We start from the raw sequence: 25,133 nt of genomic DNA, 5'->3' as shown, positions 1-25,133 counted from the left end.
TATAGCGCTAACACAACACATCTAAACACTTATTTTCCGGGGCGCCTGGGTGGCTCAGTGGGTAAAGCCTCTGCCTTCGGCTCAGGTCATGATCCCAGGGTCCTGGGATCGAGCCCCACATTGGGCTCTCTGCTCAGTGGGGAGCCTGCTTCCTCCTCTCTCTGCTTGCCTCTGTGTCTACTTGTGATTTCTATCTGTCAAATAAATAAAATCTTTAAAAAAAAAAATAAACACTTATTTTCCAAACTTCTTTAAAAAACCCCATTTACATTCGAATTTAACTTAAAATACTTATATTTTATATAAGTATATATACTTATATACTTATATGCCAGCTAGTATGTAAGTCAGGTTTTCAAAGGCTCAGAAAAATATGTGGTGGCATGTTGCTTGCCTATTCAGTTAGGAAGGGTTTTGTTCTCTAGAAACTGGTACCTAAAATAAATTGTATAGCCCTTAGCCATTTGAGCTGTGTCCAGGATATAATTGTTTTAAGAGTAACATGTTTTTGAAAAGGTATGTTGAAATGCCTTATCTTTTGCAACTTGATTTAAGTAGTATTAAGCAATGTAGAACCTTTGTCAGTTTGATTTTTCAAAATGTTTTACTGTGGAAGGTCAGCAGGAAAATCCTTCATTCCGAATTCTCACTTCCATTTGATGGGTAGAGTATACAAGAGGCTGGGATGTATTGGATCCAGGGAGTGGCTACAGTGACCAGGGATAGAAGCCAGGTAGAGTGCCTGCAGAGTTCGTAGCTCTGCAAACCACACTGAGCCCGTGCTGATGACTGTGCTGTCCTTCACCTCACGCCTGACACTTTTCTGCCAGCTGCCAGATACTCTTGGGAGTAGAGCAGCATAAGGAAGGAGGGATCTAATTCCATCTTTGATACTGCCTAGTTATGTGGCTTTTGGCAAGTCACTGACAAGTGACCACTAGTTTCTTATCTGTAAATGAGGTGGTTAGGCAAGGTCATCTCTTCTGGCTTTTAACCTTTGTGATTTGAACAAGGCCAGAGCAGAGTGATCTCCTTCATTAGTTGTCTTTGTGCCACTTGCTCTTCTTACATAGTGGGAGATTGTGATCACTGCATCTTTCCTCTTTGTTCTTCATTCAGAATGGTGAGCAAAGAGTCACAGTCATGAAATGTTGCAAATTCAAATCTAATATTTTACATTGTCCTAACTGGTAGCTGTAGAGTAGCTTGAGAATACAGGAAAAAGTAGGCCTCTTTGCTTCTTTTTAACCTTGACAAATAAAACATAGCCGTATCTAGATATTTCTAAACTTGTAGAGGAATTCTTTTTTTGTCTTTTCCTCCCAGCCAGCCCCTGGTATAGTGAAGGCCACATTTGTCAGTAGCTTGTCCTATATATAGCATGTAAAATAAATAACAAAGTTCAATATTGTAATACATATTTAGCTTCAGTTATTATCAAAGCAATGCTTAAAAACTTAATTTGAAAATAACCTTACCCCCCTTTTTAAAAGCATCATAAATTAAAAATTCCTCCCTTTTCCAGAAAAAAAAACTGGAGGTTGGTAGTTTGATGACCATTTTGCTTGGAAGCTCTGCTATACTACTCATTTATGAGATCCCTGAAATGTTCCTGAAAGGGAGAAAGTTGGTAATCTGGCAGCTTTCCACCTTTCTTTGCCAAGACTTCCTATTTGAACAGGGAAATGGAAAGAGTAAGAGTCAGTTGTTTCCTCTCACGATGTCTCCCAAGACAAAGTGTCTGAACTATTAAAGGGAGTTCTGTGGGAGGTGCCTACATGGCTCTGTTGGAGGAGGGAGGGACAGAGGAGTGTGACAAGAGTGTGACTCTTGATCTTGGGATTGTGTTTCAAGCCCCACATGAGTTATAGGGATTACTGAAATCTTACAAGAAAAAGGAGTCTGTTAACTAAATTAGTTAATTCGGGTTGAATGGAAATGTTCAATTGAAATGAATTGCTACAATAGTTTCTTCAGTATTCTTTACTAAAACAATGGTTATTAAAATAATTAAAATTTTAAAAACTGTTCAGTCATTTACATTAGTTCACTTTTTGAGAATGAGTATGTCTCAGTATTTTGATATACTTTCAAATAATGAGTCTGTGATACATAAAGGAAACAAAATAAATATATAGCATTATGTATTTTTTTTAAAAGATTTTATTTATTTATTTGACAGAGATCACAAGTAGGCGGAGAGGCAGGCAGAGAGAGAGAGGAAGCTGGCTCCCCGCTGAGCAGAGAGCCCGATGTGGGGCTCGATCTCAGGATCTTGAGATCATGACCCGAGCCAAAGGCAGAGGCCTTAACCCACTGAGCCACCCAGGCGTCCCAGCATTATGAATTTTTTTTATTGTTTTGTAATATGCAAAACTAGTTTCATGGAGTAGGCATGGCATTTTTGTTTGTTGGGCTGTTTTGTTTTATTTTTAAACAGTTTTAAATTAATCTCTGTTTTATGTTAACAACATTGACAGGGGAGTCAGGAGATCAAGGTTTTATTGCACTGCTACACAATAATTGTATGATTTTAGATAAACCACCTGATATTTTTAGGCTTCATTTTTTTCATATGTAAAGTGAGCAGGTATTAAAGATCTTTATGGTTCTGAATAGTTATAACTTATGAATTTCTGTCTTTGTTTTTGGAAAAATGTAGATTTATGAAAAGTACTATGATGGCCATCTCCTGCTTCTGTGTTTTCCACTGTGCCACTATCCTTTCTTCTGATAATCCTCCTAACATAAACCTTGACTCTATCATTTTTTACTGGTTTTGTCCTTGTTAGGTTTACTGATTTTAGTTTCCCTTTTGGTTTGGGATTTTTTTCACACTCTTAAAATGCAAAGACCAAAAGTGGATCCACCAACTACACAGGCCTCTCAATGTATGGCATTTTTTCTCCACAAAGGAGATAGAATTATTTTCAGAATTAAAATTCTCTACTCATTCTGCTCTGCTCTTTGGGCAACTGTGATATTCTGAGCAAAACACCGGGCTTCAGAAAATTTGAGCCCTGGCTCTACCACTTACTAGGTTGACATAGTGTCCTTAGGCCAGTCATTTAGCCTTCCTGTGCCTCAGTTTCTTTTGCTTTATGTCTATGTCCTGTCTCCTTCCATGGAAGATCAAGAAAGGTTATAGCTCAAAGAGTGTTTTCTAAAATATAACAATTTTATGTTCTTTTTTTTTTTAAAGATTTTATTTATTTATTTGACAGACAGTGAGAGAGGGAACACACAAGCAGGGGGAGTGGGAGAGGGAAGAGGTTTCTTGCTGAGCAGAAAGCCTGATGTGGGGCTCAATCCCAGGACCCTGGGATCATGATCTGAGCCAAAGGCAGACACTTAACAACTGAGCCACCCAGGCGCCCCTTTCAACTTTATGTTCTTATTGTAGTTGTCCTACTCTAGTATAATATGCATTCTAAATCAATTATGTCAGTGTTTATTGAGATTCTACTATGAGGAGAATCAGTAAGGAATTTATAATCAAGTTGGGGATTTATGTAGTTAAGTACCATAAGAAAGATATAGCTAAACTTCTGTGAAAGTTCAGACAGATTATTTCGGCCTGGAAGTATTTAACATCAGTACTGTCTTTCTTCATTTATTTTGTAGGCTTTTATGTGCTTTAGAAGCCATTCTTGAATTTAGGCTTGTTTCATATTATGCCAGTACCATTTCATTTGTATTCCTAAATGTACTAAGTTGGTTGTTTTCATTAATTTAGCAACATTTCTTTTTCTATTGTATTTTTTTGAGGTGACTCCAACTCTGCTTACCTTGGTGTCATTTGCTAATTTAATGGATTTACTATCATTTTCATCTTCTGGTTCATTAGTAAAGATTATTAGATAAATTTTGATCCAGGATTTACCCTTTAAGGTACTTCTGAAAATACCCTTTATGATTAACTTTGGGGCACTTGGGTGGCTCGGTTGGTTGGGCGTCTGCCGTCAACTCAGGTCATGATCCTGTGGTCCTGGGTTGGAGTCCTGTGTCTGGCTCCCTGCTCAGTGGGGAGTCTGCTTCTCCCTCTGCCCCTCCCCCTGCTTGTTCAAGTGCTCTAGCTCTCTTTCTCCAGCAAGAATAAATAAATAAATAAATCTTTAACTTTGAAACTCTATGTGTGACTCCCTAGCTATATATGCTCATCAAAATAATTTTAGTTTATTACTGAGAATCATAACGTGAGAATGAGAAACCTCTTCTGAAACACAGACTGTACTTACTGCTTACTCTCACTCTTTAGGCCTGTCAGTTCATCATAAAGGGGAATCACTTCATAGAACTTCCTTCCTTGTCACTTCTCACCATTGTCTCCATGGAAATTCTCCATGGGATTAGAGACTCTTGATTGTGGGACTGGCTTTAGTGCCCTTCTTGCTGTCAGTGTTAAGTTTATCTAGTTTATCCATCTCCGATTCATTCTTTTTCTTGTTTGTTTTTTAAAGTTTTTTTTTTTTTTTAAAGATTTTATTTATTTATTTGACAGAGAGAGAGATAACAAGCAGGCAGAGCAGCAGGCAGAGAGCGGAGAAGCAGGCTCCTTGCTGAGCAGAGAGCCTGATGCGGGGCTCAATCCCTTCAGCTCAAAGCTGAGCTGAAGGCAGAGGCTCAACCCACTGAGCCACCCAGGTGCCCCTGTTTTTTAAAGTTTTGACTCAAATATTTACCCTTCCTCCAGATTTTCAGGAACTTTGTATGGCCTCTGTTCTTAGCCCTGTGATCTGGCTATAGCAATAAAGTTATTTGTTTATATATGGAATTATTATGCTATCTTGAAGTAGAAACAGGAGATTAAATATTAACTTTTCCTTAGTATCCAGTTAAATATAAAATGGTTGTTATTTAGGAGGGGATCTGCTTTAATCTTAGTCATGTAAATTATTTTTTACATAAACAGAATTTCTGACATTCCGAAGATAGGCAGTTCAACTCCTGCATATATATCTGCAGAAAAGCATGCAGTTTAGTGGAAGAATACATGTTAGCACAGTGCCTAACCTAGATAAAGCACTCAGCTGCTGGTTGAATGAATGCACTTTTACCCTGGTGTTAATCTGCAATTTGCTACTATTCCTCCCCTTTTCTTTGTACTGAGGCTAGTGGCTCCTCCTTCAGTGCAAATAACTTATAGAATGTGTCATTCTTATTTCGTTGTTATATTTACTGTTTGTTAGATAGCATTCACGTTTTTCAGAGAGGGAATATGCATTTGTTTGCTAAACCGTAAGCAGAAATAAGATTTTTTTAAATGCTTCTCTAAGTAAGTTGACTATTAGATATAGGAGGAATGTATATAAAATATATTGAGGTCCTATTGATGTTAGAATTTACCTGGGTTTTGTTTTCAATTTTTATTATAATTTATATAATTTAAAATAAAAATCATTTAATTATTATAAAAACTAAAAAATGCTGAAAAAATTAATTTAAAAAATCCTTAATCCTGTTAACAATAATCTCTTTGTCTGACTTTCTAAGAATACTTGTTTAACTCTGTTAGCCATTGGTAGTTTTCAGTATTTCACTTTTAAATACCATCTATTCATTGAAGAATCAAAGTGCCACGGTGCTAGAAACAGCCTACTTTTTATAAGCACATTCATATTTTTACACATATTATGTTAGTGTCTTAATAATTATTTTAAAAATTACTTCATATCTAATGCAGATTTTTCATGAGAACTCTTGGTGACTCTTGACCCATGAGTGGGGATCACTGGGTTGATGAATCCAGATTCATGAGCAAGTTCACAAGTCTCTATATGGGTCTTAGATCTTGTTAAACTAGTTTGGATTGCTTCCAATATGTACTAACATCTGTGCAGTTTACTTCTTTTGGCTTGAATAGAGTTCCTAGTTGTAATTATTTATAATTCATTATCTGAACAAATTAAATCCAGGAATATTTTTCTTTTTTATGTAATTTTTGCACATAATACTTCTTTTTTTTACCCCCATGAATACCAAGTTTAATCAAAATTCCCTTGTCTAGATTGGAAGATATGAGCAGAGAGAATAGGATCAAAGTAACAGCACTGGTCATACACATAATACTTCTTAAGGACCTTTTTCTCCCCCAGTTCCAGAACACATGTCTGTTTTCTACAACTGCTTTATTACCCCTGCATTTGGTCTGTGATACCATCTTGTCAATTCTACCTATAAAATAACTTCTTACTCTGACTTTGCCTTTTTGACCCTGAAGTTACTATTTCACATTTTAATTTCTACTTAGTATATTTTTCTTTTTCTTTCTTTCTCTTCCTTCCTTCCTTCCTTCCTTCCTTCCTTCCTTCCTTCCTTCCTTTCTTTCTCTCACTCGAGATAGAGCATGAGTAAGCAGGGAGAAGGGCAGAGGGAGAGGGAGAGAGAATCATTTTTTAAAAATTTAATTTAAATTTTTTTCAGTGTTCTAAAATTCACTGTTTATGCACCATACCCAGTGCTCCATGCAATATGTGCCCACTGTAGTACCCACCACCTGGCTCCTCCAAGCTCCCACCCCCCGCCCCTTCAAAACCCTCAGATTGTTTTTCATAGTCCATAGTCTCTCATGGTTCATCTCCCCTTCCAATTTCCCTCAACTCCCTTCTCCTCTCCATCTCCCCATGTCCTCCATGTTATTTGTTATGCTCCACAAATAAGAGAAACCATATGATAATTGACTCTCTCTGCTTGACCTACTTCACTCAGCATAATCTCTTCCAGTCCCATCCATGTTGATACAAAAGTTGGGTATTCATTCTTTCTGATGGAGGCATAATACTCCATAGTGTATATGGACCACATCTTCCTTATCCATTCGTCCATTGAAGGACATCTTGGTTCTTTCCACAGTTTGGTGACCGTGGCCATTGCTGCTATAAACATTGGGGTACAGATGGCCCTTCTTTTCACTACATCTGTATCTTTGGGGTAAATACCCAGTAGTGCAATTGCAGGGTCAGGGTAACTCTATTTTTAATTTCTTAAGGAATCTCCACACTGTTTTCCAAACTGGCTGCACCAACTTGCATTACCACCAACATTGTAAGAGGGTTCAAGGGGGAGAGAATCTTAAGCAGACTCCTGGGCAACAGGGTGACGCGGGGCAACACAGGCTTGATCTCAGGACCCTGCGATCATGATACGAGCAAAAATCAAGAGTCAAATACTTAACAGACTGAGCCACCCAGACCCCCCTTTTCTTTAGTGTATTGTAGAAGCTGCTTGACTGCCTATATTATTTCCATTTCTTCCTATTATAATGTATTTTCTTCCCTATTGTGAGGCTTCTCTCATTTTTTGCAGCTTTCAGCAGTTTATTTTAGATAGCAAATGAACTTTATTATATGGAAATAACCACTCTGATCATAAGATGTATAGTCTTACAGTTGTTTTCTTTGTATGTGTGCATATATATTCTTTATATCAGATTGGATCAATCTGGGGTTGCCCCCTTTTTAAAAACTTAATATTCTTCCATATCTGTCTAATTTTTTGCTCTATATTATAGATGTATTATGATTTACGCCTTCTTCTTGGACATTCAGTTCTTTAGGTTCCCTCTCCCTCCACTCTCCCTCCTTCCTATTCATCCATTGTTTCTGCCCTTATAACCAGTACTGCAATATCCTTGTAGCTGAATTGTTTGTACGGATCCATGGTTATTTCTTAGAGGAGCAGAGTAATGGTTCTAAAATATAGCTCTGATTTTGTCATCCCTATTATACATATTTCATCTCCGTGTTGTGACCAATCTGAACTTTTCATCCTCAAAATTCTTTGTTAGTCTGGCTCCTGCCAACCTCTCTGACTTTATCTCCTATTTTTTTTTCTCACACCCTCTAGCTACACCAAACCACATGTGGTTTCTAAAATGTGTCTTACTCATGCATGTGTGTTTGCCCTCTTTTCTTATCCACCTGGTAAATATTTCTTTGGCCTTCTAGCCAAGACTTTGGTGGGAAGTTCTTGATCTCCTTAGGCAGTTAGGTTTCTCCTTCTTTGCATCTCTGCACTGTCTCCTGGAATGCCACTAGAATATTTCTAAAATTTTAGAAATTTGGTCTCCTTTGCTAGGCTGTGAGCTCCGTAATAGCAGGGATGTTGTTCTTCTCATCTCTCTCTTTTCAGCACCTAACTCATAGAAGTGTTTTTTGTTTGAAAAAAATCTGAGATCTGGGAAAAGTACATCTCTAACAATAGCATAAAAGAATTATATCAAGTATATTATATCAACAAATGTAAGTACAGCGTTTAAAACTGGAGTCATATAATGGTACCATAATGGCTTTAGATTTAAGAAGAATTGGATGAGTTAACATTAGAACAATGGGGGCACCTGGCTGGCTCATTTGGTAGAGTAGTGACTCTTGATCTTGGGGTCATGAGTTTGAGCCCCACATTGGGATGTAGAGTTTACTTAAAAAAAGAAAAAAAAAAGGTAACTTTAGAACCATAAACAGTAATCATTGGGAAGATGCCATGTTTAGAGTTTCAAAAGACTAACATTATATTCCTGTAGAAAATGTTCATTGATAGCATAATTAAGGAGAGAATCCTGGGTTACAATATGATTGATCTGTTCTAATAGTCATCTCTTTATGTCCTTTTTTTTCTTTCTTTTTTTGTTTTGTTTTGAGGTTTTTAGCTTAGTCATTCAAAATGATAGATATTTTCTTTGGTTCTGGAGTTCTTTAGTCTGAGAATCTCCACATTCTTTCTCGTTGTCTACTTAAATGTTAGCCAGTTTAAGTATTTGTAATTTCTTTTGTCCTGGGCTAACCTACATATATATACTACCATTTGCATATATAGCAACACTTTGTGTTAGTGGCTGCTTAAGTTCTTGAAGTTTGCTTTGCTTACCTATTGTCTTCTTAACTCTTAGCATAGTGTCAGTGTTTCATACTGCATTATGACAGGCTATACTAATTGATATTTTAACTTCATATCCCCCCCCCTTTTTTTTAAAGGTAATGTGGCTTTAGATAACCTACAGATAAAAGAAAATGCTCTGGTAAGTTTTCAAACTATGTTGATCACTCAGTTAATTTGGTAAACTTTCAGAAATTCTTGGTTACTTGGTATCTGGTACCAGGTACCAGATAAAGTGATTGAGTCACTCAGAGAAAGATTACTTTTTGAACTGTTTGCTTTAGGAAAATCTGAGATTAAAAATTTAGATTTTTTTTTTCCTGTTGATCAAAATGCTCTCTCTTAGAAAGTGAAATGTTTTTCCTTGACTTAATTTGACTGAATAGATTTGTAGGACATTTGTCTTACTTTAAGTAATTTTCTCCAGAATTATCTTTACATATTTGGTAAATAAGAACTTGACTTTAACAATTTTTCAAATGAATAATTGCATTTTTGGAAATACATTGACAGTCCAGCCTTATAATATTATGGTAATATTAACAGATCAAGTAGATTTTTTGGATTCTAGCGCTCTATCCCCTATTCCTCCTCCCAGTCTATTAGGCTTTAGCCTATCAGACTTAATTTGATTTTACAAAGTCTTAGGAATGAGTTTTTTTTTTTTTTTTTTAAGATTTTATTTATCTGTTTTAGAGAGACAGAGAAAAAGAGTGAGAGCACACAGACATGAGGACTGGGAGGGGTAGAGAGAGAGAGAGAAAGTGAATCCCAAGCAGACTCCATACTGAGGCTGGAGCCTGATGCAGGGCTTAGTCTCACAACCCTGAGACCATGACCTGAGCCAAAAATCAAGAGTCAGAAAGTTAACCCACTGAGCCACCCAGATGCCTCAAAATAAGTTTATTCTTTAATTAATAGGTCAGATATCTAACAACTACAGTATGTTTTATAATCCTAGTGTTGACTTCTGGTTGGCTTTCTACATGATGAACTGTGTAATTAAGGAGAGTCTTATACCCAAAGTGCTCAAATGACTGGTCTCAGGGAAGCCAGTTTTGGACATTAAAGATCTTAAGAATAGAACTTTGTCACGTGGAGTAACAATTTATTTTGTTCTTCTGGAAACCACTTGGCAGGCATGCTGGAAAGGGCATGGACCTTGGAGTGTGGCAGACCTGGGTTTCAGTGCTGGTTCTGCCCTTTTACCAGATATGTGACTTTTGGCAAGTTTCTAAGTTTCTGTGAGCATTAGTTTAATCATCTTTAAATTGGAGTTAATAGTACAAAATAATATAGTATGTCTTTGCTTTTGTGGCTTGACTAAGATTAAAAGTAGTGGGCACTCAAAATATTTAAATTTTTTTCCCTTCCTTTATTTATATAGGATGCTACAACTTTTTAAATTTTACCCCAAAATTTAGAACGTAAGACTCTTCTGCTGGAGATTGGAGTAAAGGTTATTTTTTTTTCCCTTTTTAGGAAAATATTTTAGAAGGAAAGAAGTATAAATAGAATTGCAGTGAGGGCAACTGGGTGGCTCATTCTTTAACTATCAGCTTTCAGCTCAGGTCACGATCCCCAGGTCTTGGGATCGAGCCCCGCCTTGGGCTCCCTGCATGGTGGGAGGCCTGCTTCTCCCTCTCCCATTCCTCTTGCTTGTGTTCCTTCTCTCGCTGTGGCTCTCTCTGTCAAATAAATAAATAAAATCTTAAAAAAAATAAAGAATTGTGGTGAGAGGATATATAAGAGGATATTTAAGAGACAAATTGAACTCTGTTAGTGTAGTTTGAATTTGGGTTATAGTTAAATATAGTAAATTATTTAGTAATTAATAATCTCCATTAACTCAAACTAGCCTCCTTTCCCCAATTAAATTGGATTAGTGAGGTTTTACTTTGACTGTGGGTTCTTTACATTTATTTATTTATTTATTTTTAAAGATTTTATTTCTTTAACGGACAGAGATCACAAGTAGGCAGAGAGGCAGGCAGAGCAGAAAGAGAGAGGGGGAAGCAGGCTCTCTCCCTGTTGAGCAGAGAGCCTGATACGAGGCTCGATCCCAGGACCCTGGGATCATGACCTGAGCCGAAGGCAGAGGCTTTAACCCACTGAGCCACCCAGTGGCTCATTTATTTTTTGTGAAAAATTATTTCATGAGGATCGAAGTGCACATGAGCCCAAACTTTTAGAAGTGTATAATTCAAAGTTTGTATCCTGCATAACATAAAGTATAATATGAATGCCCTTGAATACATTTCCCACCTCCCCAACTTGCCACTGCCACCTTGGGTGTAGAGCTGCTTTCTTAACCACCAGAGAGGAATTTTGTTTTTTGGTCTACAAAAAGATCAGTATTATGTTTCATTCCTGTTCACCTTGAATGCTTGCATAATCAGATGATTGGGTAAACTGATTATTTTAGTTAATTGTTACCTAAAGTGCTATATTTCAGTCACCAGGTTGATAGTATATACTAAGGTAACAAATTGGTTAGATTGGTTTAATTTTTAGTAATTCTGATTGGTTTAATTTTTAATAATTCTAAAGACTCAAGTGATCATTGTGAATATTGGTATTGCTTAATACTCTGTGAATAAAAAAGTTATTTGTACTTTCTGGTGGTTTGGAATCCGGATAAGTGAAAGTTTATTTTTATTAATTATTGGTACCTGTCAATAACTTAATCTAAAGTAAATGCTAATTTGGTAAATAGTAAGTGGAGAATCTCCCTTTCCTTTAAGATTCTTTTGCTTATTTGCCATATATTTTATTTGAGTGAAAATAATTGTTCAGTTATTGTTTTCATCTAATTTTTGTGAAAGGACTCTTTCTTTTCCTATTTCAGTGTTTTAGATAAACGGTGTCCATCATTATTTTAGGTTCATGGCATTTCCATCCATCTTGGTTTGGTTTATTAAAACAGGTATTCGGTTTACCCAATTACTTTCTTTAGCTACAAACTCTTTTCCTATTATTCCTATTCATAGTTTTGTTTCTCTTGTGGTTCTTTCCTCAAAGTCCAATTTGAGTCAGTAGAAATTCTTTTTTTATTTCAGAATGTCCTGAGTTACTCAGATACAGAAAATTTATTTCATGTTTTTCCTGTGAGATGATTGTGTATTGATTGATTGTGCATTTAAATGATGATATAAAGGTAATTTGGGGGGAGCTTAATAATTTAAGATGTCTTTTAAATTTTTTTCTTTCTTTTGAAGAGTGAGTTGGATGTTCCTTTTAAAGTCAAAGCTGGCCAAATTGGTAAGTACTCTTCGCTTGAGTTATTCTTGATCCTTTTAGTTTTTTATTTTTCTGGTGTTATTTGATCTAAAACAAAAATGTGAGAGGTTTGACTTCTGTTGTTTAGAGTTTTTGGAGCTCTGGGCCTAATATATGTTATATGTAATACATAAATACTTCAGAATTTCTGCCAAAAGGGTAGAAAATTACTCTTCAAATGGAAGGACTTTTAAACTGCAATGATACTTTTTAGGTTTTGGTTCTACTACACAAAATAGATCTTGATTTTCAAAATTGATATCTAAGTTCTATATGCTTTTTCTTTAAAAGTGGAAGTAATATAATTTGCCAAGTGCTAGTAAATAAAATTTAAGTGTAGCTTATTTCCCTCATGTTTTGTTCAATCATTTCACTTGATATACTATGCAGCAACGTGGTATAGAGGATATGTCTTGGTAAGTAGAAAGTGTTTGCAGCTAAACTCTTACACTAAGATCATCCATAGCTAGCTTTCCTCTCTGTTGAAGAAATTTTTTAATATAACACTAACCCATGAAGTCCTCTCAACTGTTCCATATTACCTGATTTTTATTTTTTAAAAATGTAGTTTACAGCCCTAGATAACTTGCTGTTACTTTAGAATTTTCACTTATGCCACCATCATTCCTTCTACTTCCATCATCCTGCTACTTCACCACATGGCTTTCCTTCCTCATTTGTTTTGTATTCAGGGGAGGCTTTGTTTTTCACTGTTCTAGCATCTCAGCGACTACTTGACTACTTGAATACTTCTGTTTGAGTTTACTTTGTATCACCTTATACATGTTCCGTTTAATATAAAGTAATGTTTTTATGTTTCTGTCTCTTGAAACAGGTGACACTCCCTTAGATTGAAAGCATCCCTAGGGCAGGCATTATCTTTTTCGCTTGTCTGTTATACAGAGCTGTGTGCTGGGTGAAGTGGTGATATTTAGCTGTGGTGATATCTAGAAGTACTGTGGTCCTGCATGCTTAATTGAAATCCTAGAGTAAAGTTAATGCCATTCATTTATCCTTTTTTCCTTAGAGATATTTATGCACACAGTGTTATGTGAGACTACGTAGGTAGCTGTGGGAGAGGCAAGGATAAATATATGTTTATCTTCCAAGAAGTTAGATCCAATTTTAGGACATAGTTATAGTTGGGTTCTATTATTAAAATTGCATTTCTGGGGTACTGGGTGAGTTATATGTGACTAAAGAACTTTTACATTATTCATTATGTTATTAGAACTAGGTTTACATTTTAGAAGAGGTTTGCTGAAGTTTCAGAATTTGTTCTTTTGTCTTTTAAAGCATAAAAATTTAATGACTCCCTTCAGGGTTACTCACTGACCCTTTACATATAAGGATAAAAGCATATTTTTAAAAATATTTGTCCCTTTTTTGGTTTATGGAGCATTTCTATTAGTTATTAAATTTTTCTGAGGTTAAAATATTACACCTAACCTGTAAAGTCAGTGTGGTTAAGTAAGCTCAAGAATGTTCTGGTTTTCTAAGAGCTAGACATATTTGTGGGAGCTCCTTGGTTATCCTTTTACTTAAAGATTAAAAAATTTCCTATACTGTAAATGGAAGGCAGTGATATAACTAACTCAATTCCAGTGGAAGTCAGGATAATGAAGGATGGGAGGATAATGAGTGAGGATAAATGGGGAGAAGAAAAGGTATAGGGAACAGACATCCCTTTTTTGGTGTGCTATAGTTAAAGGGGCATTTCTGACTTTTTCAGTCTCATGCTCACCATAAAGGCAATCAAACCTACTTTTTTTTTTTTTAAAGATTTTATTTATTCATTTGACAGAGATCACAAGTAGGCAGAGAGGCAGGCAGAAAGATAGGGGGAAGCAGGCTCCCTGCTGAGCAAAGAGCCCGATGCGGGGCTCGATCCCAGGACCCTGGGATCATGACCCGAGCTGAAGGAAGATGCTTAACCCACTGAGCCACCCAGGTGCCCCTCAAATCAACTTTTCTAAAAAAGATTTTATTATGTTGGAGACAGAGGATGTGCATGTGAGCAGGGGGAGGGGTGGAAGAAAGTGGGGGAGAGAGAATCTTGAGCAGACTCCATGACCAGCACCTTGCCCATCACAGAGCTTCATCTCAGGACCCTGAGATCATAACCTGAGTGGAAGTAATCAGATGCCCAACTGACTGAGCCACCCAGTCATCCCTCAAATCAACTTTTTCAGAGTTTATGAGTTAGCTACATATGTAACAGTATCTGTTATAAATACAGGTGGTTCTTACTCTAAAGTCATTAGACTTAGAAATGGCCCAGATGTACACTGGCATTGCCTCTAGACTCCACCGACATGGTAACTATTTAGGAAACTCAACAGGTTTATAGACAGAAGGAAAAATAAATTAAAAAAAAAAGATTTTATTTATTTGACAGAGAGAGACATGAGAGAGGGAACACAGCAGAGGGAGTGGGAGAGGGAGAAGCTTGATGATGATGCCGGGCTTGATACCTGCACCCTGGGATCATGACCCCAGCTGAAGGCAGATGCTTAATGACTGAGCCACCCAGGCGCCCCAGAAAAAATAAAATTTAAATGGAGAAATAATTTGAACCCTGGGAATAGATTCCCAGCTAAAACTGTTGACCAACATAAGCCATGCAGGTGAATCAAAGTATGCTCCCTTACGTGTGTTATTTTATTGCCTCTTCTGCTTGTTATGCTGTTAGACCGTTCTTGGAACTTCAGAAATTTTTATTTAAAGGTGCCAATGATTCTGGTGATATGAGTAGTTGGGTCACTCTGGCATCCACACTGATGACTTAGGTAAATTTATGTAATTTATTTAACTTCCCTGGGAGTGAGTTTTCTGTTTTCAAAATTGAAATAATAGCTGCCTCATTCTTCTTGTATGTTGGGCATATATCAAATGAGATGATGCCGGAAAGTTTGAAACGTGTAAGCACAGTGTGAATAGTTACTTCAAATAGTAATTAGGGGCACCTGGGTGGCTCAGTGGGTTAGGCCTCTGCCTTCGGCTCAGGTCATGATCTCAGGGTCCTGGGATCGAGTCCCGCATCGGGCTCTCCGCTCAGCGGAGAACCTGCTTCCTCCTCTATCTCTCTCTCTGCCTGCCTCTCTGCCTACTTGTGATCTCTCTCTGTGAAATAAATAAATAAAATCTTTAAAAAAAAATAGTAATTAATGCGGAAGAGATCTTTGCAAACTTCAGTGTTGGAGTTTTTTCATTTTTTTCTGAGTGATATACATACTATGTGCGTGATGGGTTTTGTTATACTTTTTCTCTAAATGCAAAGTGGGAAATGTGTATCTTCTGGAGTAGCCCAAAAAAGAATTAAAGGTTGAAATTATGTTTCTTTAGATAAATTAACTTTGAAGATTCCTTGGAAGAACCTTTATGGAGAAGCAGTTATTGCGACCCTAGAGGGACTCTATCTGCTTGTTGTCCCTGGAGCAAGTATGTTGTTTTAGGTTATAACCATTCAGCAATAGCATAGTGAAATTAAATGGTTAAGTATTTTATTAAATAGTTAACTATTTTATTATGTTTAATAAAATAGAAGGTACTTTAAATAAACTAATTGTATATATATATGCACATATATATTTTATATTTTACATTTATACATTTTACATATATATGCATATATATTGCCAGAATTGTACATAAAATATTTTTATGTTATTGTTGGGAAGAATAATTCCAACTGTTTGTTAAATTTATTATCTTCTCTGCGAATAATTATTTTGCAACTAAGCCTTCATTTTAAGTTTGAGATGCATTAAAAATTTGCTTTTGGAGAAGGAAATGAAATAAGTTTTTAAAAAGTACTGATGTGTTAATCTACAGATTTAAAGAATGGACTTTTTTTTCTCTATTTTGTTGCTTCTCATTTTGAGAGAATGCTCGTTCAAAAATGTGTGTGAAATAGGTAATTTTTTCTATCATAAATGAAAGTATTTTAATTTTTAATGAATGTATATAAAGCAATAGTGTTTAAGTAATATATTTTGTTCAACTGTTTGTTCAGTTATAAGAACAAGGTAATGTTAAGAAAAGTTTGGATATTTCAGGGAAAAATTACTTGTTTTCCCAACCATAAAGCAAACACAATTTTTATTTTTATATTTTGCTATCCATGCTTTACTATATACATATTTGATTTGATGTAGCATTTATCACATTATGTATACAACATGGATCTGTTTTTTTACTTAAGTACATATTTTTGGTATATGATGGGATAATTTTGAAAGGCTGTATGGTATTTTATTGTGCGGTGCCTACTGTTTTGGGCTCTTACATTGAACATTATAAACACCTCATTCTTATAGGTATCTTTTTTGTTCTTTTGTATTATTTCCTTAGGATACATTATCAGAAATGAGATTTCTGGATAAAAAGGAGATATATTTTCTGATTGTTAGTATATAGTCTTAAATTTGGAAAGTCTTTTTATTAATCTGTATTGATAACCAGCTAGTACTAGATGTTACATGTTTTTTATAGTTACCCAAAATTTTACTCCTCAGACAAAAATAACTGGAAATTATATTTTCTGCCTTCCTTCTTTTTCTCCCTTTTACCTTTCTACTCATTCTTTCCCCCCTTACCCTTTTTCCTTTCTTCCTCTCTCCCTTTAATTCCTTTCTGTGTCTCCTTTCTGTTTTGATTAAAGCTTTGTAAATAAATAGGAATTATTTATTTATGTTTAAGCTTTTTGTAAAACTAATTTAAAGAATGCAGCTTTTTTGAATTACCAAAAAATGGCTTACAAGACTTATAAATACACACACAATCATAATGAGTTTGAACTTTTCCTCTTTATTTAATAATTGTATTTCCTAGTATGTGAACTTACTATATATTTTTAGGTATTAAATATGATGCTGAAAAAGAAGAAAAATCCTTGCAAGATATTAAACAGAAAGAGCTATCCCGAATTGAAGAAGCCCTTCAAAAAGCAGCGGAGAAAGGTACAGTATGTTTGTTTCACACATGATCTTAGCCAAAAGACTGAGCAGCGATACAATATGTTTGTTTTAGATAAGCTTATATATTTAGGTTTTAGATATATTTAATGCACTGTAGAGAGGATGCTTTATTAAGCCTCCATAAGTTGTAGTTCCAAAGAAAGAATATTCTTTCAAAATCATATCTCAAAGTTTTGACTATAAGTATGTTAATGACTTACACTTGGGAATCATTGCCATGTGATTGTTTGATCTCACTGCCAGTTTTACAACCAGTCGTTTTTATTGTGCTGTGTTTTAGAGACTTTTCTGTGAGATCTTGCAGACGTGTTTGTTTCTGCCAAATGTTAATAGGTTCCTCCTCTACATTTTTAGGTATATCCATGGGAGATAATGAGGTTCAGCATATCAATATAGTGAAATAATTGTTTAGAGGAAATGGTGCTGTAATTCTATTTCTAGCTGTATCTCTTCATATTGTATAAGATATTTTTAAAAACCTGGTTCTTCAGATTTCAACATTTTAACATCTCACCTCAAGGTTTAGTATTTTTATTTTTATCTAAAAATAAATCTGATGACTATTTGGATTTGGTTTATGGAGCAAGAATAAGGATAAGATGAAAAAGCAGTCTATAGAGTGATAAGTTGAAAGACTTTTCCAAACCTCCACTATTTCTCTTTCAATCAGATCACATCCCAGTTCCTGATTGTATTCAGCATCATAATCAGATATACTAAGAAATGATACTCAGATATACTAAGATTTTGTTTCCTGGCTTAAGCTGCTGACATTTAATTGAATCAGTAAGAAATCTCTCTTAAAAATATTTTCTCATTTAAAGTCTTTATCAATTATTTCTGATTCTTTTTGCCTCAAGTGCTTTTTCATATACAGAATTATTGATTCTTTTATAAAAAATTACTAAAATACTTAAAATACAGAGGAGGCTGTCTTAATGAAAGAAATTTTTAAAAACTTAAAAATGTTTTTCTTTTCTCTTTTTAATACTTGAGCATATTTTGTCTTCTGAAGTTTAAGAATTTATATTTTTATGAAAGCAGTATTCTTTTTTCTATTACTTTTATGTGCTAAATAAAGCAAGATGAAAATTGTTTTGTCTCATGACAATTCAGTGTGATTATTTACTTTTATTCACTCTTGGTTAATTAGTATATGTGGAAATAGTACCATAAAATGAAGAGAAAGACTTGGGAGAGCACTAGATTTTCACTTCTTTCTTGATACAGGTCAGATTAACTTTATTTTTTAACACACTGTATTTAATGATACATATTCATTAGTAGGCATATTGACATATAGTTAGATAAATTGGTATATATAATAAAATGTATCATTATATATATAATATAGCATTATTATACACATATAATTTATTATGTATATACAAAATTAAGCTATATTTTCCCTTTTCAGAAACAAACCTCCAGTACCTCTTTCTTTTTTATTTTTGGATGGAAATAACTGTGATTGTTTAAAAAATATTTTCGTGTTTCCAGTGAACTGCAAGAAAAAGCATGTATAGTCTCTCCTGTTCTAGTAGCGGACAGCTTAATTGGCAAATGATAATGTGCTGTATGTTCTGTATTGAGTAGCTATGAAATTTTGACTCCTGGGTCTTTAATGCTTAGGAAATTCATATGTTTAGCTGTGGCAGAGAGGCTCTTAAGGATGACTTGATATATAGGGTCTGAACATCTGTGGCACCATGTGTAAATAGGTCTATTAGGCTTATATAGTATAAAGAATAGCTTCTTGGATGATAAAATTTAGGTTTTGGTGGGATAGAACTTAAATTCAGAAAGTATACTCAGTTTTAACATTACTCTCTTAGATTTTTTCAGAAAAATGTTTTGAGTATTAAAGAGAATTCTGGGTGCCTGGCTGGCTCAATTGGTAGAACATGTGACTCTTGATCTTGGGGTTATGGATTCAAGTCCCAAGTTGTGTGTAGGGATTACTTAAAAACAGTATTTTAAAAAAAATTAAAGAGATGAATTGGGGAGTATGGGATAATTGGGATATATATTGATATTGGGTTTTTTAATTGCAATACATTTAATTATCTTGACTGAGTATAATTATTTTTCTAGTTTCTGTGAATATCGGTCACATTTTCATGTATTATTATTTATGCGAATAATAAAAGACACCCTGGTCTTTTGATGCTTTGCATTCCACCATTATTAATAATTATTACTTAATACCATACTTTTTTTTGAGGCTTATTATTTTTCTACTTATTTCTTGGTTTTAAAAGCACAAAGGTACCATCGCACATGTATAGAGACTCAGAGAGGTAAGGAAAGTGATTCAACCCCAAGCAGCAGATGATAAAATTGGAAAACAAAGTCCTTATGCTAATCTGCTTAAAAAAAAAAAAAAAGCATTTTTACTTGATATGTTTCATTTGGTAAAATACAGTGCTGCCCACAATTGTGGGAAAAAATAAAACTGAGATATAAATGAGTTCATTTTTAAACATTTGGCCCAACAGTAAAAATAAACTTCTTGATGTTTTTCTCCTTTTATCTTACTGTAGTGAGTTTATTTTCCTGGAAGGGCTATTATAAAGTAAAGGGAAAGATAAAATTCCTAGTGAGGCCAAAGGTTCCCACATCCTGTATATTCTGTATTTACAATTGTTACTTTTATCTAAGTGATATATACACACACTTTAAAATCAAATAGTTTTGCCAAAAAGACTTCTGATGAAAAATGTCAGTCTCCTATTCCACTATTCTTTACCCACTCTTCTTTACCCTTTAGACCCATTCCTTAAAGGGAGCCATGGTTTTAGATATGCTAATGTTCTGTCATTATCTAATCTATTAATGTAAGGTATTATCTCAGCTTTTCTCTTACGGTAGTCAGGAAGTTTACTTCTCTTACCATCTCCTTTCAATCTAAATTCCCCTCCCTCTCCTCATAATATGGTCATATCATAATTTTTGGCTATTTACTAGTCGAAATTTACATTACTATGACAGTATAATTCACTGTGTAGGTCAAATGTACTATGATTATATTTTCTTTCTTATGCAACCTTTTGTTTTTCTTGAATTTGTAAATACTTTTTCATTTGCTTTGTTTTCTGTGTAAATTTACCTTTAATTCTTTACACTTGCTACGTGAAATCTGTTACATGACTATCAGCGTTACTTTCCAATTGCCCCATCCACCTATTGGTCTCCTTCTTGGACCCATTTTTCTCTTGGAGATCTTGCTTTGAAATGGTTGTTTTTTCCGTCCTGCTGCATGCACAGTTGTCATCCTAGAATTGGTCTTCATCTGTTTTCTGTGTTTAATTCACTGTTTTCTGGGTCCTTTGAGTTTTGTTTATTCGTTTGTTACTTTGCTTTGCTTAAGTGTATCTAGTAGCTTTTAAGAAAGGATATGTTGGATATAATTGTTAAAATCCTTTCAAGTCTGAAAGTCTTTTTTTTTTTTTACTTAAGCACTACTTTTCTTTGGCTGGGGATAGAATGCTAGGTTTAAAATTAGAATTTTGAAGGCAGTATTGTTTAGTTACCAGATACTTTTGAGAACTCTGATGCCAATCTGCTCAACACATTGTTGGAAACAGAAAAATCAGAAAATCTGTGAATCCTGCTGTCAAAAACCTTACATTTTAGTTGCAAAAATAAGAAATGTGCATAATCAATCATAAACAGGAAAATATGTTGAGTCTCATCAAAGAGGTACAGATAAGTGGTAAGGGAGTTCAGAACAAACATACTACATTAAGCCAAAGAGATCAGGGCAGACACTGTGAAGATAAATATTTCAGCTATATCTAAAAGGTGAGTTTGCAGAAAAGGAGAGAGTGTTTTCTGAGTAGAGGAGACAGTAAAGAGAGGGAAGAATAGAACATGTATGGAGAACAGCTCAGAATTTGGGAATCAGATGGAATGTAATTAGTTGTAAGTTGGAAAGCTCACTTTAGGTCAATTTTAAGAGATTTGAATGCCATGATGGTGACAGTGGTGATGGTTATAACAATGATAGTAGCTAACATTTACTGAGCATTTACTAATTGCCACTCTTCAAAATGCTTTAGATGTATTGACTCATTTAATAGTCATAATTCTATAAGGCTATTATTGTTCCCATTTTACAGTTGAGAAGGCTGTGAGTTACATAACTTGTCCTAAGTCACACAGCTAGAAAATGTTAGAGCTATAATTCAAACCTACTCTGGCTCTATGTAGATCCTATATTTTTAGTTGTGTCATGGTAGACTTTCCATCTGTAACCAGTGAGAGAGTCAGTAGTAAGATTTTCTTTTTCTTTCTTTAAAAACCTAGGGTGTGATGTCATCAAAGCTGTGTTTTAGGAAGGTTAAACTTACCTTCGTGTCTGGACTATATGTGAGGAGGGAAATGGAGGACAGTGCTATGTAGCCATCACTAATAAGAATGGATAGAAAGGATTCAAACAGTGTATCTAAAGGGAACAAATCAGACTAAAACTAACTCTGAAGTTAGTATAACTATCACAGCAATATTTCATTCTGCAAATGGGCAAAACAGTGAGCGAAAAGGGAACCAAAATAGCAGACTTTTGCACTGTTTGAAAATTTCAACTAATTCATTGAGACATTGGCCATAATTGATATTTGTCTGCCTTGCTTAATTTGAAATTGTTAATTGTTATAATTTCAATTATTAGGAAATTTTGTTGTAATATGATAATAAAGTTTGTATGTTGAACTACTGGAAATGGTTTCACTGTGAATATTTCCTTAGAAATAGATGGTTTTGTTGTCACCACATTTTTCCTGTCTGTTACATGATTTCTAATTCTTTGAATTAAGTTTAGACATGTTTTACATGTGAAATTAAGGTGTCTCTTAAATGCTTTGCATTCTGGTTATTGCTGCCATGCGGATGCAGGCGCACACTCAGGGGAGTTCATATATGGCTTGGAAAGCTTTGTTTACAAGGACATCAAGCCTGGTGGGTATGCATGGTTCATTATATCTAGCTATATAAAAAATTATATTCTTATCTATTCTTGAGCTTTTAATGGAGCCCATTTGATAACATACCACTTTTAAAAAGAAAATATGGAAATGTAATTCACGTTTTTCTCCTTTACCATCATTTCTGTTTCCCAGTGTTCTGTAGCCATTTGTTCATTCACTAAATATTTAGTGTCGTCTTGTGGAAAGCCCTGTGCTGGATGCTGAATGTCATGGGGTGAAGCACATATGATCTACTGCCCTTGTGGAGCTTACAGTTTGATCTATGGATAACTTTCAAATCCAGGCTGCCTTTCTGACTCTGGTTCTAGAGTGTGGTAGTTTCTCAATTATATTTAATTCCTCTCTGTAGCAGTCGTTTTCACACTTGTAAAAAGCAATAAAATGGAACCATTTTTAGTGAGTGAGACTTTATTTAGAGCCTTGATAAGAAGTGCTCCTCTGGGGTTCTTTAGTCCTTCCTGATTTGCTTATCTCTATAGGAACTCCAGAGGTACATGTTGACTATTGTCTTATACAGTAGCATAGTGAAATTTGAAGCTTCTCAAAAGGCAGATTTGAAGGCTAACTGCTTTAAGATTTATAATAGGATTTTTTATATGGTAGGGAATTTAATACATACAAGTACATTAAAAATAATTCTGATATATAAAATAATTTGATATATTTTCTATAACTTTATAGAACTTTATATTAACTTAGTCATACTTAAAATTTGTTTTGATTAAGTGGCAAGTGGGGTCTGTGCTAGAAATTTAAACAATAACATTATGTTGGAATTACTTCTTCAGCTGGAAGCTTCTTTAATATTTTGGCCCTTTTGACCAATGGAAGAAGAATTTGCATGGAAAATTTCATAGCATTGAGTGAAACTACCCTGAAAGGCATTTCTCTTTTAATGAAATCTGCCCCTTTAGCAAGTGTAACTTACCATGTTAATTTGTCTCACAATTACTTTATTTAATATAAAAGTCTGGAAATACTCATGGCTCACTGTTCAATTTTGTTATAATTAGACCAACTTCCTGCAGTGTGCCAGGGCAGTGTTTTCTGATTCTCCTAGGAGTAATCTGCCTCCAAGGTACAAATGAATTCCAGTGGCCCATTCAAGTCATAACAAAAATCACTGGGTAACATTGGTGATAAAAACAAACAACTCCTCCCCCATCCCCCCCCCCAAATCCCCAAAACAGACAGTGGTCACTATAAAGGAAAACCCAATTGATTCAGAGTTTCTTTTTTAAAAACACTGCATTAACCTGGATAAAAAACTAGGCCTAGAATACTGGCAATTCTGAAATGAGAATAGTTAATTTTGTTGATGATATTTTGATTCATTTGGCTAGTAGACTCATGATCATTTCATCTTTTTACTTTCTAAGTATATGTTCCTTCCTTATTTTATGTCATTTAAAAAAATTATCCCAGAGCATGTTTCTCAAAAAGTCAAAACTATTTTCATAATACTAAAATAATATGTGATTTTTCACTGTGCCACCACTGGTGCTGATGGTGCAGAAAAAACGTTAGCTAAAATTGTGGCTGTCTTAGCATGAATCAGGACAGTGGCACCAAACTTCCCTAGCAGCCAGCCATTGCATTGTTCACTGCCGTTTAGTCACAGTAAAAAATAAGATGAAACAAAAGGAAAAGAGCACCAGTTTCACTTAAGAATATTCTTGGTGGGGGCACCTGGGTGGCTCAGTGGGTTAAGCCTCTGGCTTCGGCTCATGTCATGATCCCAGGGTCCTGGGATCAAGCCCTGCGTCGAGCTCTTTGCTCAGCGGGGAGCCTGCTTCCCCCCCCACCCCCCACCTGACTCTCTGCCTGCTTTTGATCTATCAAATAAATAAATAAAATCTTTAAAAAAAAATAATGTTCTTTGTGGACTAGGAAAAATTTAATTTTAGTAAACTTAAGCTCTTGAGTATATGTCTTTAATATTTTGTGTGACAAAGAAGGAAATAAGTATTAAGCACTTAATAAGGATAATTATCTCAAGGAAAAATACCTGTGCATTGTTTGAGTTGTTAGCTGGACAAGTTGCTTTTTTCCTGGAAAACCACTTTACATGGAAGAGTGATTGACAGACTATTATTCAGATTTGGGTGTTTAGTAGATACTTCAATAAAACAACTTCAAGAAAAAACAGCTGATGATGTTTGTTGCCAATGATAAGATTTTTTAGCTTTGAGCAAAAATTGGAATTTTGGAAAACTTTATTTGCCACCTGGAGCTTGGCAGCTTCCCAGTACTTAAAGACTTTTCTGATGATATCGGCGGTGATACTAACAAATGTGATTTTTGATAATAATGAAATCAGTCAACATTGAGATGATCTGCATAATTCAATGATGCAATATTTTCATATTACCAATGTAAAATAAAAAATCAGATATGTGTCAAAGGTCCATTTATTTTTTTTTTTTAAAGATTTTATTTATTTATTTGTCAGAGAGAGAGAGAGAGGGAGGGAGAACACAAGCAGGCAGAGAGGCAGGCAGAGGCAGAGAGAGAAGCAGGCTCCCCACTGAACAAGGAGCCCGATGTAGGACTTGATCCCAGGACCCTGGGATCATGGCCTGAGCCAAAGGCAGCGGCTTAACCAACTGAGCCACCCAGGCGTCCCTCAAAGGTCCATTTAAAGTGTAAGGCAGATGAGTTGATTTTAATTCATGTGAAAAAATTATTGATAGAGTTTCAGATTCCAAAATGCAATTAGCCTTTAAGAAATTACCATGTGTTGAGTTTGGGTGTAGTATCCATAATTACATGAAAAGATCATGAGGATGTTCCTCCTGTTTTATTACATATCTGTGATTAGGTCAGATTTTCTTCATGTGCTTGAAGTAAACAACATTTCAATAGCCCAAAGGCAGAAGGAGATAGGTGAATCTAGCTGTCTTCTGCCAAGCCAGACATTAAAGAGATTTGTAAGAATGTAAAACAATGCTAATATTTTTACCACAACTTTTTGTTTGGAAATGTGGTTATATTCATAAATATGTGTTATTAG

At 35.0% G+C, this 25,133-nt stretch overlaps 1 protein-coding gene across 2 annotated transcripts in view; it reads left to right on the top strand.

The window, feature by feature from the left end:
* Positions 1-25,133, top strand: part of LOC111153382 (vacuolar protein sorting 13 homolog C) — a 180,313-nt gene that overhangs the window by 5,957 nt on the left and 149,223 nt on the right. The window contains exons 2-6 of one of the 2 annotated variants that reach the window (XM_022512377.1): positions 8,973-9,016; positions 12,093-12,135; positions 15,499-15,594; positions 17,013-17,114; positions 22,029-22,091. In XM_022512377.1, coding sequence (XP_022368085.1) covers positions 8,973-9,016; positions 12,093-12,135; positions 15,499-15,594; positions 17,013-17,114; positions 22,029-22,091 — 348 coding nt within the window. The remainder of the gene's footprint in view (positions 1-8,972; positions 9,017-12,092; positions 12,136-15,498; positions 15,595-17,012; positions 17,115-22,028; positions 22,092-25,133) is intronic. The other variant, XM_022512378.1, reaches the window with a different exon arrangement.

The sequence above is a fragment of the Enhydra lutris genome, unplaced genomic scaffold, assembly GCF_002288905.1.
Source record: "Enhydra lutris kenyoni isolate GAN:26980312 unplaced genomic scaffold, ASM228890v2 scaffoldscaffold31, whole genome shotgun sequence".
NCBI classification, from domain to species: Eukaryota; Metazoa; Chordata; class Mammalia; order Carnivora; family Mustelidae; genus Enhydra; species Enhydra lutris.
Note: the sequence above shows the minus strand (reverse complement) of the source record. Positions and strands in the feature narration are given on the sequence as shown.